Source organism: Salmo salar, chromosome ssa10 (genome assembly GCF_905237065.1).
Source record: "Salmo salar chromosome ssa10, Ssal_v3.1, whole genome shotgun sequence".
NCBI lineage: Eukaryota > Metazoa > Chordata > Actinopteri > Salmoniformes > Salmonidae > Salmo > Salmo salar.
In genome coordinates, this window is record NC_059451.1 from 10,961,264 (window position 1) to 10,977,646 (window position 16,383).

General features: G+C 45.1%; 1 protein-coding gene across 32 annotated transcripts in view; it reads right to left on the reverse strand.

The window, feature by feature from the left end:
- The window catches only part of LOC106613507 (receptor-type tyrosine-protein phosphatase S), a 282,372-nt gene that overhangs the window by 99,284 nt on the left and 166,705 nt on the right, over positions 1-16,383 (reverse strand). For 21 of the 32 annotated variants that reach the window (XM_014215826.2, XM_014215825.2, XM_014215827.2 and 18 more), the window contains 3 exons: positions 10,853-11,041; positions 8,758-8,766; positions 3,977-3,994 (listed from right to left, as the gene is read on the reverse strand). In XM_014215826.2, coding sequence (XP_014071301.1) covers positions 3,977-3,994; positions 8,758-8,766; positions 10,853-11,041 — 216 coding nt within the window. The remainder of the gene's footprint in view (positions 1-3,976; positions 3,995-8,757; positions 8,767-10,852; positions 11,042-16,383) is intronic. The other 11 variants (XM_045687319.1, XM_045687313.1, XM_045687314.1 and 8 more) reach the window with 1 other exon arrangement.

Here is a 16,383-nt window from a genome sequence, read left to right on the forward strand (position 1 = left end):
TGTATGTCTGCTCGAATTGTGTCTGCCTGTGTCATAGAACGTAATTCTTGTATACAATGGCTATAATTTCTGTTCAAACTCATTTGCATTAATTAATTCACTGTGCTCAAGAATCTCTCTCTCTCTCTCTCTCTCTCTCTCTCTCTCTATGCCTCCCCCTTCATCTAATACATAGCTAATTCTGCATTTTTGACCAAGCAGTCCCTGGCCAACTGAGGGTACCATCTTTAAAGACAACAGGCCCTAAAGCTCTTTTAACATGCTGGAATCCAAACAAAATGTCTTTGATGTTCCTTCTCTCGAAATCCTCTCCACCAACTCACCCCCTCTCTCTTTCCCCCTTCTCTTTCATTTTTGTATGACTATTTTCCATGTATTTTGCATAATTCCACTCCTAGTTCCCTGGCAGCACCCTGACAGCCTGTAGCTTTCCAGAGCGTGCATGGCCATTGGCGTTACTTGTCATTTTTTTGTGTCTTAAAAAAAAAACAGCACGAAAATAATAACACCGGAAAAATTATCTTGCGCCAGCAAGTGGCAATGTGCACAAAGCTCCACACGGCCACACAATGGGGACTTATAGATAGAGACCAGCCGTATGTCTTTTAGATAAACAGCAATTTACAGCAACACTAGCACAATGGCCCTCGAAACACGTCAATAAAGTTCTCTCTCCGCAGGACATGCGGCACGCCACGAACCCTCTCCAGCTGTGAAGTCTTATCACAAGCACAACAATAACGACAATAATAAAGACTTCCGGGCGCACGTCTATTTTGTTTTATCTCATTAGGGAAAAGGACATGCTTGCCATACCACACATCTAATGGGCCATGTTTATGGCTGATTAGTCAGTGAATAGTGACTAGCCCATCACAGCTGGACTAGTTATAATTGAGCTAGCTAGTTCTCAACGAGCCAACTAGTCAAAACTAGAGGCAATGAGATATCCACAACTATGTAATATCGATACTACTACAGTGCCCTTGGGGATAGAGAGAAAAGAGGGAGGCTCCTATTCCCAAATAACCCCAAATAGCCAGGCTCATCCACAAGGACGTCCCTTTCAAGACAGGTCTATCTCAACTACCCTCTATCAACTCCCTTCAGACAACCACCTCCACCCCCACCATATCATCATCATCACCAGAGAAGATGTTGTCAATGGGGGTCTTAGGCAGCCATGACGGCTCTAGCTCCCCTGGTTAACAGCAGATGTAGGCTGATCTGATGCAGAGTGTCGAGGAAGGCAGTTGTGATAATGAGAGGCCTGCCAAGGCGTGCGCCACACAAATACACGGCAGGCTATTAGGAGTGGGTGGCGATGACGAAGGAGAGAGAGATGGGGGGAAGAGAAAGAGAGGCAGGGTAAGGGAGGGGAGGGGTCTGGCACAGACAGATGATTAATTCCAGAAAGTGCCCGCGGCCACAGGCTGCCCACCCCATTGCCTCCGTGCGCAGGCTTGGCCATGTGTACCCACCCAGTCCCATTTGTGTAATTCAATTAGTGCGGGCTGGCAGGCCCTGATTGATTTGTTTAGGAGATCAACAAGATGGCTGGCTGTGGTTTAACACCCACTGCAGAACTTGTCCAGGCCTGCGGGTGGCGCAGGAGAGATAATCTGTATTTTTCATCTCTCCTTGCATGCGTTCTCCTTTTTTTCTTCTCCAATTCTTCTCATCTCCCTTCTCACTCTGCACTGGTACTCTCCACCTCTTCTTTTTTCTCTTTTCAACTCCCTTCTCTCTCATCTGCTTTTTTCACATAATCCTCTCTGCAGTTGTTTAAAGCCACACCTTTGAATACAACAACCAATTCACACTATTGGGAAAAAACAGGTTCCCAACTGTGTTAAGAACAGTGGCAACAGTGCTTTCCCAAATCAAAGGGTGCTGGGGAGAGAGAGAGAGACAGAGCAGTCTGTTTGAGAAAACAGGAGCAGGGAAAGGTGACAGCTCTGTCCAAATCTGTTGTCCCCTCTCTCACTGTCACTCGGACCACACGCAATCGCCACCCCAAGGTCAGTAGATGTGAGCACACCAGCAGAGGACCCCGAGACGTGATGCCATTGTTTTCACCATCCATCTGGTGGCTTGTAACGCTCTCATAACACCTGTAATGAACTGCAGGTAGGGAGTCCACTGCTTTTCTTCAGGCCAGCTATGGCACTCTTGCATGACAATAGGGCTAACAGTAGTTTGGTCACAGTTTCGGGGTGCACACGGAGGTAAATAACACGAAACAAGTGGCCGCTATGTCTCACAGCATCTGTTGTGGCTTATAGGGACACTAGTGTCTGTAGAGCTAACATCCAGAGATCCCAACGTCATAAACCTCAAAACAGGTGGTACAGTCAATCCCCCTTCCCACCCTTGCCACTCAATTTGGTTCTGCCTAGTTCCCACCATCCCTTTTGCTTTGATGCATCCACAAACCACCCATGTCCCTATAAATCATCTGGGATAGGGGGACAGACACCCACCCCCTCTATCCCTCTGCCATCACCAACCCAGTTCAGGTCTCTGGGACTGGTTTCAGTGGAGCTTCCAGTAGAGCTCCGATAGTGAGGGAACTGTCTGTTGTGGATCGCTAATCTCATTATGCAAATGAAAAGTTCATAAGTCACGCTCGCTTTTGTTCCCCACGCTCGCTTTTTAAGGGGACCTTTTTATGCCAGACAATATGGATATGGTTGTTCGCTGGTTTACGGACAAGGCTCTGCTTGCTTGGTTCAAGGATTTCTCCTTCATGTACTGGGGATCGTGGTGTAGTTGGATTTTGTTTATTGTCTATGGGCTCACTCATGTATGGTAATAAAAAGATAGGCAAAGATCTTTAACTGATGAATACTAGTATCACTCCTCAAACAAAAAGATGAACTTGTTGATCATAATAACATCCTAACCACCCATCCCTGCCTGCCCCTATTGGCCCAATCCCCCAAAATATGAGGTGAAATACTGACAGAGAAATTAGGCGTTTACCTACCTGCTTACCCCTGTAAAGGAAGCCATTTTATTTCAAACACAGTTAAGATCACTTTAAAACAATAGAGCACAAAGATCAACCTTTAGGAGATAGTGTGTCAAGTGTGGCCCAGCTGGATGATCAAGAATGGCAGAGGGTATAGGAATAATCCAATGTGGACTTTGACCTTCCATATCAGTCACCGCAGCCATGGTAGCAATAATTTCCCACAATTTCCTGTGTTCCATTCAACCGTCACATCCTCTCCCTTATAGCCTGTCATTTGGTTTGGACAATGCATCTCATATGCTGTTTAATGCAGTGGCCACAGCCATTTTAGAAATGCCCAGTGCCTATTCCCGTACTCCACTTCATGTTCCTAAGCCGCACCACAGTGCAGCAGCAGGGGATGGAAATCAAACGTAATTTATGCAAGTTACTCCGACATTCCGGGAGCGTCTCCTGCCAGGACTCATAAGGAGGCGGCAGCTGGGCGGAACATTAACATACGTAATGTGGTCATCGCCCCGGCCGCAACTGCAACGGGAGAGGATATCAGGGCTGACGGAGGGGATACAGTTTACCCAGCATTCATTAGCCTGGTAAGATCAACAAATACTTCCCAAAACCCACCCCGCCGTCTCCAAACATTTGAAATGTCAGAGGCAAAAGCAAACAAACCACCCCTAATAACCCCCCAACTCCAACACCAGATTGAAATTGCATCGGTAGTTCTCACATTGAAGGGTTAACAAACACAGAACACACACAGACACACATTAAATACGCTAAGGATGGAATGAAACACAAAAGGGGAAAAACACAGACACATACACACATAGACAAAGACACAAAGGACAAAATATGAATGTTAGCTGGACATATAAAAAGGCTTGATTTCTTTGGAGAAGGAGCTCACTCAGTTTAGTCACTTCATTTGAATAGGGGTGGTTAAGTCTGGTTAGATTAGAGGTTAAGGTTCAGTTTTGTTGTTAGTTAAAGTCTTACCTCGGATGGGGGTACCCTCTGGAAGAAGAGATACAAAACGAAGAAGACAACAGTTTAGTTCAAGATTAACATTAGTAGGAGCCAGGAGTTATTTGTTTGGTGAATCGACCAGTTCCTTGCTAATTGGCCGTAATTATCAAAGTGTTTAAGAGTTTCTTGTCAAGGGAACTTTCAAATTCATTGGGACTGGAAAGACCTCCCACTGCTGGTCTCACAAAGGAACAGGGAGTTAGTATGGCGGGCACACTCTTGTCCCTTATCTCCTCCTCTCCCTCTCTTCTCCTCAGCCATATTAAGGGGGGAACACAATGCAGTGCCTGAGTTCAGAGAGAAGCTTGGGGTCTTGGCGTGTGTGTTTTATCATTGCCACTATTCCCACTGATAAGGCAAGTCGAAATAGGATTGGCCTTAAGTCGACATGCCTGCTAAGATCACGTAAAGCCTTTTCCCAGCTAAGTGACCTTGGGTTGGGAAGCCAAACAGTTGACAGCTCTGTTACTCCTACCAGACTACCCACACTCTGTAGAAGAGAGGCTGGGCAGAGGATTGGAACTGTAATGAGCATTGGGTTTGGCACCTAATTGGGAGGGTAGCGTGGCTCTCCTGGGGTTCTGAGCTGCTACCTAACGTACAGTAGGTCCCCCTTGAACAGAGACGTGAGTGGGAAAAGAGAGCCAACCTAACTCCAGTCTTTCTTTCTTACTCTCTTACTACTCTTTTTAGTCTCTGCCATTGTATCTCTTTTTTTCGTGCTCCTTTTCCTCTCACACTTTCGCCTTCCCTTCTCTTCAATGCTCTTCCTCTTTTTTTGTGCCACTCTTGCTCCCTCTTTCTCCAGTATCTCTATCTCCCTCCCTCTCTGGATGAGTCAGAACAGCAGACTGACAGTGTTCTGCCCTGAGCTACCCCCTGAGAGTGCCACCAGGGCGGCGCCAGCCCAGTGGAGGTGCCCTATTTAGCGCCCAGGCCTGCAGCACACAGCGCAGGGGTCAAAGGTTAATGCAGCCTGTTGTGGCTGACACTACAGCCATGGCCTGTGTGCCAGTGTGACTACAGGGAGCTAGAATCGCAGACACAAAAACTACCCTCTGTCTTTCATAGCTGGTCAGCGAAGCTAAGTCTGAGGCGAGACTATGCTGTAAGGAAGCCACCGCAATGTTGGAACCACAGACGTGATTTATAATGGCTTCTGTTTTAGGGCTACTGTTCCTGCTCTGGGTACAGAGTGCTCCTTTGTTCTTCCAGCAGTGGGGAGGTTTGAGTGTTGAGCTTGGATGTTTTGCATGGTTTTCGATTCTCCATGGATGTTACAGTCCCAGAAATATATCACTTGCAGGTTCCTCGAAAATCTGGCAAAACATTTAATCTTTTTAAAATGCTCATATAAGAGATATCCAACAACACAGAAAGGGGGACAGGGTTTGGGTATGTTAAGTTGTTAGAGTTAGAGTTTAAGGGTAGCAGGAAGCTTGTGGATTTATTTGTTCTCCGGTGAAGTCAGAACTTTAGTTAGGAGTAAGAAGTTACTAGTTCAGGTTTGGTTAGGTGAGGGTTAGGTTTGGTTAAGGTTAGGTTTGGTTAGGTTAGGTTAGGTTAGGTTAAGGTTAATAAAGTATGTTTGTAAAGAAAGGATTGTCAACTGTGGATCCTGAGTAAAAAAGAGGGGATAGGAAGATTTAACAAAGGAGTGCATAGAAAATTAGTTGTGAAGTTCAAAGCAATTTGGTCTGAAAGAAACATCAAAACCTACAATGTAATTTTCATTTTCACAGAACATATCTGAAAGTAAAGAAAAGGGAGCAGAAAGGAAACAGGGAAATAAAAAAGACTAACTATAAGGTTTATTCTTCTCTCAGAGCCTAAGTGAAGGAATGACTTGTTAATCTCTGAAAATTTGGAAAAATCGAAAATGTCAGTGGTCAAGAGACTAACTATGCATTTACAATGCCAATGCATATGTAAATTGAACACCGAAGGGCTCTGGTTGAGCTTGACCACTAAGGACGATGAAAATCAGTCTGTGTGCGTGGCACCAATCCAGATCCACCTGTATTATTACAGTATATACACGCAAGTCATAAACTCTGATTTTAAGCTCCGGTGAACTGTGGCTAGATCGGCTTAAGGTCAGAGTGACTTAAATGTACCTTAACGGCCAATGACCTTCTGTGCAATAGCCAGCAGTGGCATCATTGACTCTGCATAATGCCTCAAACCGTGTGTGTAAAATCCTACATGTGGAGCAAAAAAGGATTGTTGTGGATGTGGCTAGGTGTCCAGAGGCAATGCCAATCTGGACACCTAGCCCATCTGGGTTGGAGTGGAAAGAGGTGTGGGGTGCGGTGGGCTGGTTGGGCCAAGTGCCAGGGTTTGACCCCCCCGGATGTCTGGATGACCTTTTCGTGTCCATGGAGACCCCTCTGGGCTCCTGGCACCCTGGATGTTACAACACCTGGTCGCCACCACATCTGTACATCTGTCTGACTGAATCATGCCAGCTCCTACTGTTCTATCCCTGCCCATGGATGATGTTCTGTGATGTTTAGTGCATCTGTGCTTGCCCACCATTTGTTTCTATGATGTGTGTCTGCACATTCGTTTTTCAGCATGTGTATGTGTGTGTAGAAAAAAGTCCACAGCAGGCTTGTAGCGCCGAACCGTCCAGTATCTTGGGGCGAGATTCAGGTCATATGCCAAACCTGTCATATGCCAAACCATTGCTGCAAAGAGACTAAATAGAGACCTCATTCTTTAAGAATATGTACGCATCCCACGTTACTCTCGCTCCCTCTTTCTCTCCCTCGCTTCTCTCTCGCTAATCTGCCCAGCCTGACAAGGCCAGCGAGGGCCTGGGGTCGGGAGCCATGGGGATGGGAGAGAAATGTCAGGCCTCCTTCACACCTCCGGAGGAACTCACCTCGGGGATTCCGCATGCAAATATCACAGCTCTGCCAGCACAGCAGTCAGCACTGTCTCCAGAGGCTCAACACTACACGAGCTGCGTCCAAATGCAGCTCATGTTTTTTATCTGGCTATAACGCCATCTTTTTAAGATGTGGGGTGTACATGGTAAACACAGTGGCGTGTGATACTGGGATGGTAGCGTGTGTTTGTGAGGGACGGGGGTAAGAGTAAGCTGCTGAACGCTCAGTACACCCCACCCCCACCCCCAATCCACATTGTGGGACCCATCAATCCCAGAATCGCCCCTGGGTCAAGTCTGCCTGCAGCTAAATCAAGTGGCTACAGCAACAGCCAACCAGCAACCAGATCACACAAAGGCAAAAAAAAAAGACAGCCCCTATTCAGGAAGTTTAACCACCATGGGAACTTTTCCAGCTTTCTTCCTCGGCTTTTAAAAATGCATGTCTCCAAGGGCACTGCCGGCAGTGTCAGGAGTGCTGTACACACACCTGGATATGTTTCCATATATCACTGACGAAGAAATGCCTGGCACCAAAACGAAAAGTTAATGAATGCCTCGGCTTCAAACAAATGGAGAGAGGCATGGCGTACTCGCGGAGAAGAAAGCACCAACCTCCGAACTTCACTGAACAAAGATGGAATCCGAAACGCATCTCTCACACCTCAAGAGAGAAACAATATTGAAGTATTTCTTCTACCTTGAGCGTTTGAAGCGTCTGCTCCGTTCCTTTTGAAAAGGGGAATTAAAGATGAGAGTTCAGCTGCTTGACTGGAAATGATCGCAGCTGAGGGGGTTTGGGTGCACAGGCCTTTGCTCATCAGCATAAATTCAGCTTGCTGGTGGACTGGGGTCTCCAGTAACAACAGCAAGCCATCTCCAACAAAGTCGGGCCCCAAAGCTATCATCGCTAGAATAGGCCTTTATACCAGACAACTAGGCATGAATTTGAAACGCCCTTTAATTTGCCCCAAAATATAATAGAGTTATATAAAACGCAGGCCTCTGATAAAATCAGAAGTGTAGAAATGTTGTAAAAAACAAACACAAAAAAGGGCTACAAAGCTTTAGTTTGAGTTTTAACAGACCGTGGGGGAGTACTGGGCAGCAGAAAATATTTGGCTCAGAAGGGAAGGTCGAGCTGGCCACAGCGTGGGGGCTGGAAGGTTCAGCCACACAACGCTCCTGCAACGCCCCCAAAACCTGGAAAGAACTCCAAATCACCCCGTCACCACTACACTTTCCAAGCCTTTTTAGACAGGGTCACTGAAGCCCTCGACTGTGTGCTTTCTCATGTGTGTGTGTGTGTGTGTGTGTGTGTGTGTGTGTGTGTGTGTGTGTGTGTGTGTGTGTTGTATGTGCGTGTGTGTGTGTGCGTGTTGGTGGGACAAATGTAATATTTGTCTATCCCTAAAACACTGGATTTATACGTCATCTTAATATTTTTAGACTAGTACACTCGTCTCATTGTCCTACACAGTAATAGAGTCAAACTTCTACAACACAGCATTTGGAACTGTCTACATAGAACCATATGACAGAGGTGGTGAGAGTAGCTTGGCCAACATAGTACTGTTTTTAAGTAGAGGGTGAGAAGTGTGTGGGACACACAAACACACACCCCACCCAGGTTCCTGTCCTTGTTTCACCTTTCTACTCAAATCTGGGAGCCAAAGACGGTTCACATTAGTGGGAGGGAATAGAGAAAAAGTAAAAAAGGGAGGGTAGGAAAAGGACAGAGAGAAGAAGATGGGGAAGAAGAAGGTGGAGGAGAGGATGTGTGGCATGCATTTTAAAACTATAAAATGCCATCTGCTTCGAGGACATGGGGGGGGGGCTTGTGGACTTAGACACTTACCAAAGGCTTCTGGAAATTATAAGGGGAACAGAAAAACAAACAGAAAGAAGGAAAAACAGAACAATTTATTTTACGGTTTGGTTTTACTCTGGGAGTAGTACCACATAGAGTTCTGGAATGACACTGTTTAGGTGGGTCTTTTACTACCCGAGAAGGCAAATATTACATGACATTTTTCACACAAAATGTCCTATTCACGCAGGTGTTCAGGTAGTAAAGATGTTAGCATTGAGTAAATGTAGCACTTCTTTACCTGTGTGTAAAACTGTGCCGTATTTACAATCTAAAATGTTAAAATTGTATTTAATTACATTTTATTTAATTCTTCTGGCTTTATTACTTAGGGTTGTTACTTGACAAAACGTAATTTGCCAAATGCCTTATTCATTGTAAAATGCCAGGAGGTAAAAAATCTGTGATGCATATCAGGGACAAAGTATTAACCAATGTATTTGTACGTGCTTATAAAATTGGAATACATTTTTACATTTTAGACACTTTAATTATCGAATAGTGTTCAACTTCAGGTTAGAGAATGAGTTATTTGGTTGAATTAGTTATTTTGTTGTCCCGTTTTGTTATTGTTATTGTTATTGTTTAGTGGTGAGAACTGTTGTGGGTCAGCTGAAGGTCAAATGGAGGTTGTTGAAGTCTGCATGATGTGTATTCAGAGTGACACATCATCGTTTCAACAGACAGACAGACATAACACACACAGAGATACAGCGAGGCAATCCGCTCTCAGTGCAAAAAGCAGACGTGCAGAGAAAAGTAAAGACATTGTGAAACAGAGAGACAAGTGAGAGACGCAAACATGGGGTAGATGTGTACAATATCAGACAGCTCATGAGACGAAAATACTGTACCAACCCACCGCACCCACCTTCCTTTGAAACTCTTTGAGCCTCACTATGAGCAAAAAGGTGCAAACACACAAAACATCTCAGGATGTCAAGCCTAATCATGTTTCAGTATGCATGTTTGTCCGTACAATCGAAAAATGAGGCTCAATGAATATGCCTCCTATGGTTAGAGCCCTGACTGTGTGCTAAAACGAGCTCTAGCTCTAGACCCTAAACATTAACATAAGTTAAGGAAAAAAACTTGCTTCCTAGGAATCCCCTACAGTGGACTGCTGTCCTCAGATAGGGTAGTCAAGAGTATTTTGCACACAACCTCGGCACTCCAAAGCACTCGGCAAGCTCCTGATAGCCCCACAGGGTAAACCCCGTCCGCTAACACCAAGACACGGAGCACTTGGAAAGTTGTACAACATCATCTAAGTGAGCTAACACTTTCTTTTGACACCATGGGATTTCTTGTGGTGAAATTGAAGTGTATATTTTCAGCTACAACGTCTTGCGGGCCAAAGGTCATAGAAAACAGGCATTTGTTGTTTGCTACATTTCTAAGAGTCAAAAGGTCCATAAAAACTGCAGTTTTCTATTTCGGTCAAACCTAGCCAGCCTTAAAAGTGGATACAAATGAAGTATTTATATGTGCAGTTCGCAGGGACCATAAATAGGGCAAGAACTCGATTGCAACAGACTCTTTATTTAGTGTTGTCCACCCTTTTACATTAGCAGCTGCAAATCAAATGGGATGCATTGGATTTTTCTGATGGTGACAAATCATCGACCCACAATATCTACCCCCTGTTGCCTGGGGTCGCTCTTGGGCTGTCATTTAATTAGGTATATAATTATACTTTTTATTTACTGGGTCTCTCAATAAAGTTTAATCAATGGTAGCATCTCTTACAGTATTGTGGCGGTGACATCTAGACCAAGCCTCTCTTTCTCTCTCTATGACACATTTCTGAGTCCTAGTGAATCCTTTATGAGTGGGTCCTGCCCTCGATCAGAGGTATTGAACAGTATCAAGCCAAAATCATCCTGCCAGTCATCGCGTATCAATCATAACGTTTCAGGGCTAAGCTACAGCGCTCACAAACTGAATCGTGTGCGCTCACTTTTTTTTGTACCATTTCAAAATCCTTCAAAATCAATCGGGGCAGCTGAAGGTGTAGCTAAGCAACAGGACATAGAAAGTCAAGCAGAATAAGAGGGCAGCAAAAAGTGCATCACTTCCTTACCTGAGCGCAGCTGTTTGATTCGCCCGTTACTTGCATTGGGGTCTATGGGCAGGAAGTCCTTGAACCAGGTGATTTCTGGATCGGGGTTGCCGCTGGCTGCACAAAGCATGGTGGCCGTCCGTGTGCGCTCCACCACTTTGAGCTGGGGACCCATGTCTATATTGGGGAATCCTGTCGGGAGCAAGTCCTCTGTAGAGGGGACAAAGGAAAGAGACATGGTTATGTATATTGGTTAAATGAATTGACTAGCTACATCGCTACTGTAGCAGCACTACTCCATAGGGAGTCTAAGTAAGAGTACCAAATGACTATCGTTTATCAACACTCTTAGGTAGTTGGTTAAAGCAATAAATGTGCTGCTTTAATGTGACTAATTCAAATGGAGGCTGTCTTCCATGAGAGATCACTGTACCCATTCTAACACAGCTTAATCCACATACCTCTACTTACACATAGGGAAGAAAATAGCATGAAGGATATTTAAAAAAAATAAATAAATAAATAAATATATACTTTTGTTGTATAACCTGATGACAGATCAGCACCCTAACTGTATCCTCTAATATGCTTTATCACAGGCCTAAAGGACAGTGGCCATTCACGCTTCAGTCACCGAATATCCTAATCAGAACAACGGCAGACAGCTGCACCTCTAGAGTTTGGGATTACGCTCGGCGCAGAGACAGATCAACTCTGATAAACCAATAGAGCATATTAGGATCATAATTAATAGCCCACAACACTACACTCCTCTGAGGCCCAAGAAGTCCCGGCCTTACTCACCAGGGGACGGGAGACACTGGAACCCCGACTCCCGAGGAGGGAAAAAGCAAACCTGACAGGCAAATGTTTTGTAATCCCAGAAATATCTGCCTCCTACTTCCTACTTCCTCATTCTAAATGGGTATACTGGGCTGAGCCAATCTGAGGAGATGCAGCAGCCCACTCAAACACAGCTGACCAATTAGAATACAGAATACCCAGCCTGAATTTCAAGTACCTGTGAGTGAGTATTCAAACAAATATAAACAACAGCTTGTGCCCGTTGTGTACCACCAAGCCCACCCCAACCACACTCCAGGACACAACAACACTCAAGGCTACGATTAGAGAAGTGCCTTGTCTATCATCACTGGTCTTTCCATAAACAAACACTAGTAATGCTAGTCAAAGCGCACTTTCAAACAGGGAGGGAACACATACAGCACTAGCAGGCTAATTAGCCATTCAGTTGTTTTACACTGTGGCAATTTAGCAATTACTGTAGTACTTGGTCATGCACGCTGAACCAATTTAGCGCCATCAAGCAACGAGGGGCTAGTTAGAGGTTCATAACTAGCAGCGCATTTAATGCTAAGTGTTATTAGAATGGGGAATCTCCCATTGTTGCTAGTCTTCTGGACATGGACATGGGCTCTGGAGCGTCTTCAGAAGAGCTGAGTTGTGACTCACGGTTGGGCATTGAGAACCTGGGACTACCCCCTGCGGTGTAATATGCATCAGACGCCTCCGGCTACTGAGCCAGCTGTGAAGGAAAAACAGCAGAGGTAATCTCTTGTCTTCAGAGTACGGACAATGACCTTACATGAACTGCCAGACATCATGACGGGCAGGTCAACTCCTGGAGACCGCTTGAATGAGGAAATAAGGCCAGTCAGTTTAGTTTGAGTCACGGAGAAGAGTGGTACAAGCAGGGGTAAGCAGCTATCCAGGGAGAATAAGAGAGAGAGATTATCTGAGAGTAAGTCAGAGAATCAGGGAAAAAGTGAGGTTAGAGAGAAAGAGAGCGAAGATAAGTGAGAAACAGACAAGAGAGAGAAAGCATGAGCGAGAGGCCTCTAAAGTAGAACCCCCTCACAGACTTCCAAGCATGGGTACTGACACCAGCAGAGAAGACTAAATATTTCAGTATTTGGTTCAAAAGAATGAAAGGCATTTGTGCTGTTTTAGGCTCCATGCCGAATCCTCTCCATCGATTATTAACGAATGCTGATGTATAATCTCTTTGTACTGCGGTTCCCCTGAGGGCTGAACGCTGCAGCGAGCCTGTATATTTCATCCCACACTTGACGATGGGACAGAGCTGTGTGAGTCTCCCTTACTCTCTCTCTCTCTACTAGTCCCTCTGTGACATCAATATACTATGTGTTAGACGCGTTAAGAGTTGTGGGACTCCGCTATCCCCTCCGGTTATACTGGCAGGACAGACCTGTGTTTTCCCCACAAGAGGCAGGCTGTGCTGTCCCACTTCTCCAGGAGGCTCTCGGAGATGTGTGACGTTGAGCATCCATCCACGCTTTACATCCCATTAAGTTCGCTTCAACGCCCTGGAAGTGGGAGAGCAACTTCTCTAACCACATCTAGTAGTAAATGAAGCCGCGAGAACATACGATGAGTAATTTGGTTTGAGTATAATTAAATTGGGCGAGGGATGCAGGCATCAGTGCAGAGATGTCTAGAGGAGCTCGGAGTGGCGGAGGGTGGGTAAAGGAATGAACGAGGAGTCAGACAACAAAAAGTGCTAGAGTGGAGGAATCGCAGAGCAATTACACTATCATTACCCGCTGTTCCCAGATCGGAGACAGCAGCCTAAAAATCCCCCTCCTTGGTAAATACCATGCGGAAGCTATTAGCTTCCCCAGGAATGGTGTTGGATACAATCTCCCCTGCCGATAGAACCTGCCATGCAAGAATAAATAAATCACTGTTTAAAAAAAATAATGTTAGTTCAGGGTCAGCCAGCCTGAGAAAAGGAAAAGAAAAGACAGAAAGAGAGAGAGAGAGAGAGGGAGAGCAGACAATGACGAGAGTTGATTGTACCCAGAGTTTCCCTGAGGGCGTCCTAGGACTGGCATCGATTATATATGTGTATGACCAGTGTTCTCCGCAATGACAACTCTCCGGAACAAATCAAATCAGCCCTGCTGCAACCCGATCGGTCAGTTGCAAAGCCATTGTTTAATTCGCCAGAAGGGTGTCCGAACGCTCATCATCATGCGTTCGTCAGTCACGCTGCCACTGGATTTTTACACAGGTAGCAAGTACACCCCCGCCTGGGTCAGCTCTGCAGTCCTGCCATGCCTGTTTATGTTTTAGGGCTACGGCTAATGCACTAACCCCCACACCAATCCTTAATTGGAGAGATTTCAAACGAACCTTATCCATTACACTAAAAATATCCCAGATCACTCAGCGGTTACATTGGCTTTCGCAGGAGAGGGGGGACGTTGAAAGCATACTTTACCCAGCATGCAAACCAGTTTTCGCCCCCATATTTGTAGAGGGCTTTTGTTTACTGTCGCTTTTAGAAAACACGTGTCCAATTGATGCTTGAAATTGGCAGTGCCTTGCAATTACGTGTTGGTGCTCTTGCAGAGGAATTGGTATCTGGGCAGCTTAATCTGACCCTGGCCATCCTCAGAGGCTGTGCGTCTGAAAATGGTGTCATTATGACGATCACAATGTTGGATTACATATGTTATCTACGCCATCCAACAGCTGGCTGAGGACCCAGCAAAGTGGCGGCGCAAAGCAGGGTTGGTGCTCATTATCCATAATTGTCTTTAATTGTGCTGCGCTCTTTAATGTCATTACGCAAGAGACAGGTGCAAAGCCTTTAATCTGATAGGTAAGCTTAGCAACCGCATGATGACACTACATCTGTGGACTCATGCCTGCTGTCATGTCCCCTTTCTCGTTTTCTGCGAGCTACGGGTCCACATGAGATGGTCATCTTGAGATGGGAGTTTTTACACCCAAATAAATCCCGTTACTAACATTAAAATCACTCCACTTCTCCTGACCTGGACTTGTGAATCAGAGCGGACAGGTGTAAAATGCAACTTGACAGAGTAGCTATTGAAGCAAATGATGTCACCCTTTCTGATAGGCTGGCATCAAAGCTCCATCTATTACCATCCCGAAAGGGGTTGGGGAAAAAAAACACTTTCCCAGCACTGCCAGGGACTGCAGCAAATGCCATCGGTGAACCTCCATCCCCCGCACTTATTACTCATATTATTATTTTCACTTACCGAAATGATTTAATTTCATCAGTGGCATAATCAGGTTAACTGATTACCCCTCGCCACAGCCAGCAATGGGGCTTTACAAAAGGCTGTACATTAATATCACAGAGAGACTGTGGAGGAAGATAGGGTAGAGAGGGCGAGGGAGGGATGAGTGCTGGGGTTGCAGGGACACAGAGAGAGAGAGAGCGAGAGAGAGAGAGAAAAAGAGAGAGAAAGAGAGAGAGAAAGAGAGAGAGAAAAGCCTCAGTATTACCATAGCCTTTGAATAAATAGACATTTAACTATTCTGCAGCCCCAGCTGTTCGGACTCCGGAGATGGACAACTGAAGATCAACACAAGAGGAAAAGATTGACAGAGTGTGAGTTAAAAGAGCGATCTTAATCAGGCTAGCTAGCTAAGATCAAATTTGTTAGTTAGCTTACTAACTAGCTCCAACTGTTTACGGGTGGTAACCATAGCAACAAGACCACTGAAGCAGGCTAGGGAGAAGGGTCCATCTGCAGACCGCATTTACTATATGCCGCTCCCACTACATGCTGTGCTCACTATGCGTCACTTACTACATGCCGTGCCCACTGCCATTGAAGCTGCTAGCTAGCTAGCTAGCTAAGACACCGGCACACAGTCCTTTACACTTGATTATTGTTGTTACCGGTTGTCCCGTTGACAATCTTGATTACTATTATTATTATTTTAATTATATTGTAAATGAATAACTTAATTTCCAAAGTACGCTGGGGCAATATGTACTTTGTTACATAATGCCAATAAAGCAATTTGAATTTAATGTAATTCAATTTAGAAAGAGAGAAAGAAAGGGGAAAGGGGGATACCTAGTCAGTTGTACAACTGAATGCATTCAACTGAAATGTGTCTTCCGCATTTAACCTGTTGGGGGTAGGGGGCAGTATTTACACGGCCGGATAAAAAACGTACCCAATTTAATCTGGTTATTACTACTGCCCAGAAACTAGAATATAATTATTGGCTTTGGATAGAAAACACCCTAAAGTTTCTAAAACTGTTTGAATGGTGTCTGTGAGTATAACAGAACTCATATGGCAGGCAAAAACCTGAGAAGATTCTGTACAGGAAGTGCCCTCTCTGACCATTCCTTGAGCTTCTTGACTCTGTTTATTGAAGACTGAGGATCTTTGCTGTAACGTGACACTTCCTACGGCTCCCATAGGCTCTCAGAAGGCGGGAAAAAGCTGAATGATGTAATTCCAGCCACTGGCTGAAAAACATTAGCGCTTTTGGTAAGTGCTCTATCAGAGGACAATGGGCTGAGGCGCGTGCACGAGACGACCCCATGTTTTATTTTCTTTCGTCTTTGAACCTAAACACGCTTTCCCGGTCGGAATATTATCGCTTTTTTATGAGAAAAATGGCATAAAAATTGATTTTAAACAGCGGTTGACATGCTTCGAAGTACGGTAATGGAATATTTAGAATTTTTTTGTCACGAAATGCGTCGTGCGCGTCACCATTCGGATAGT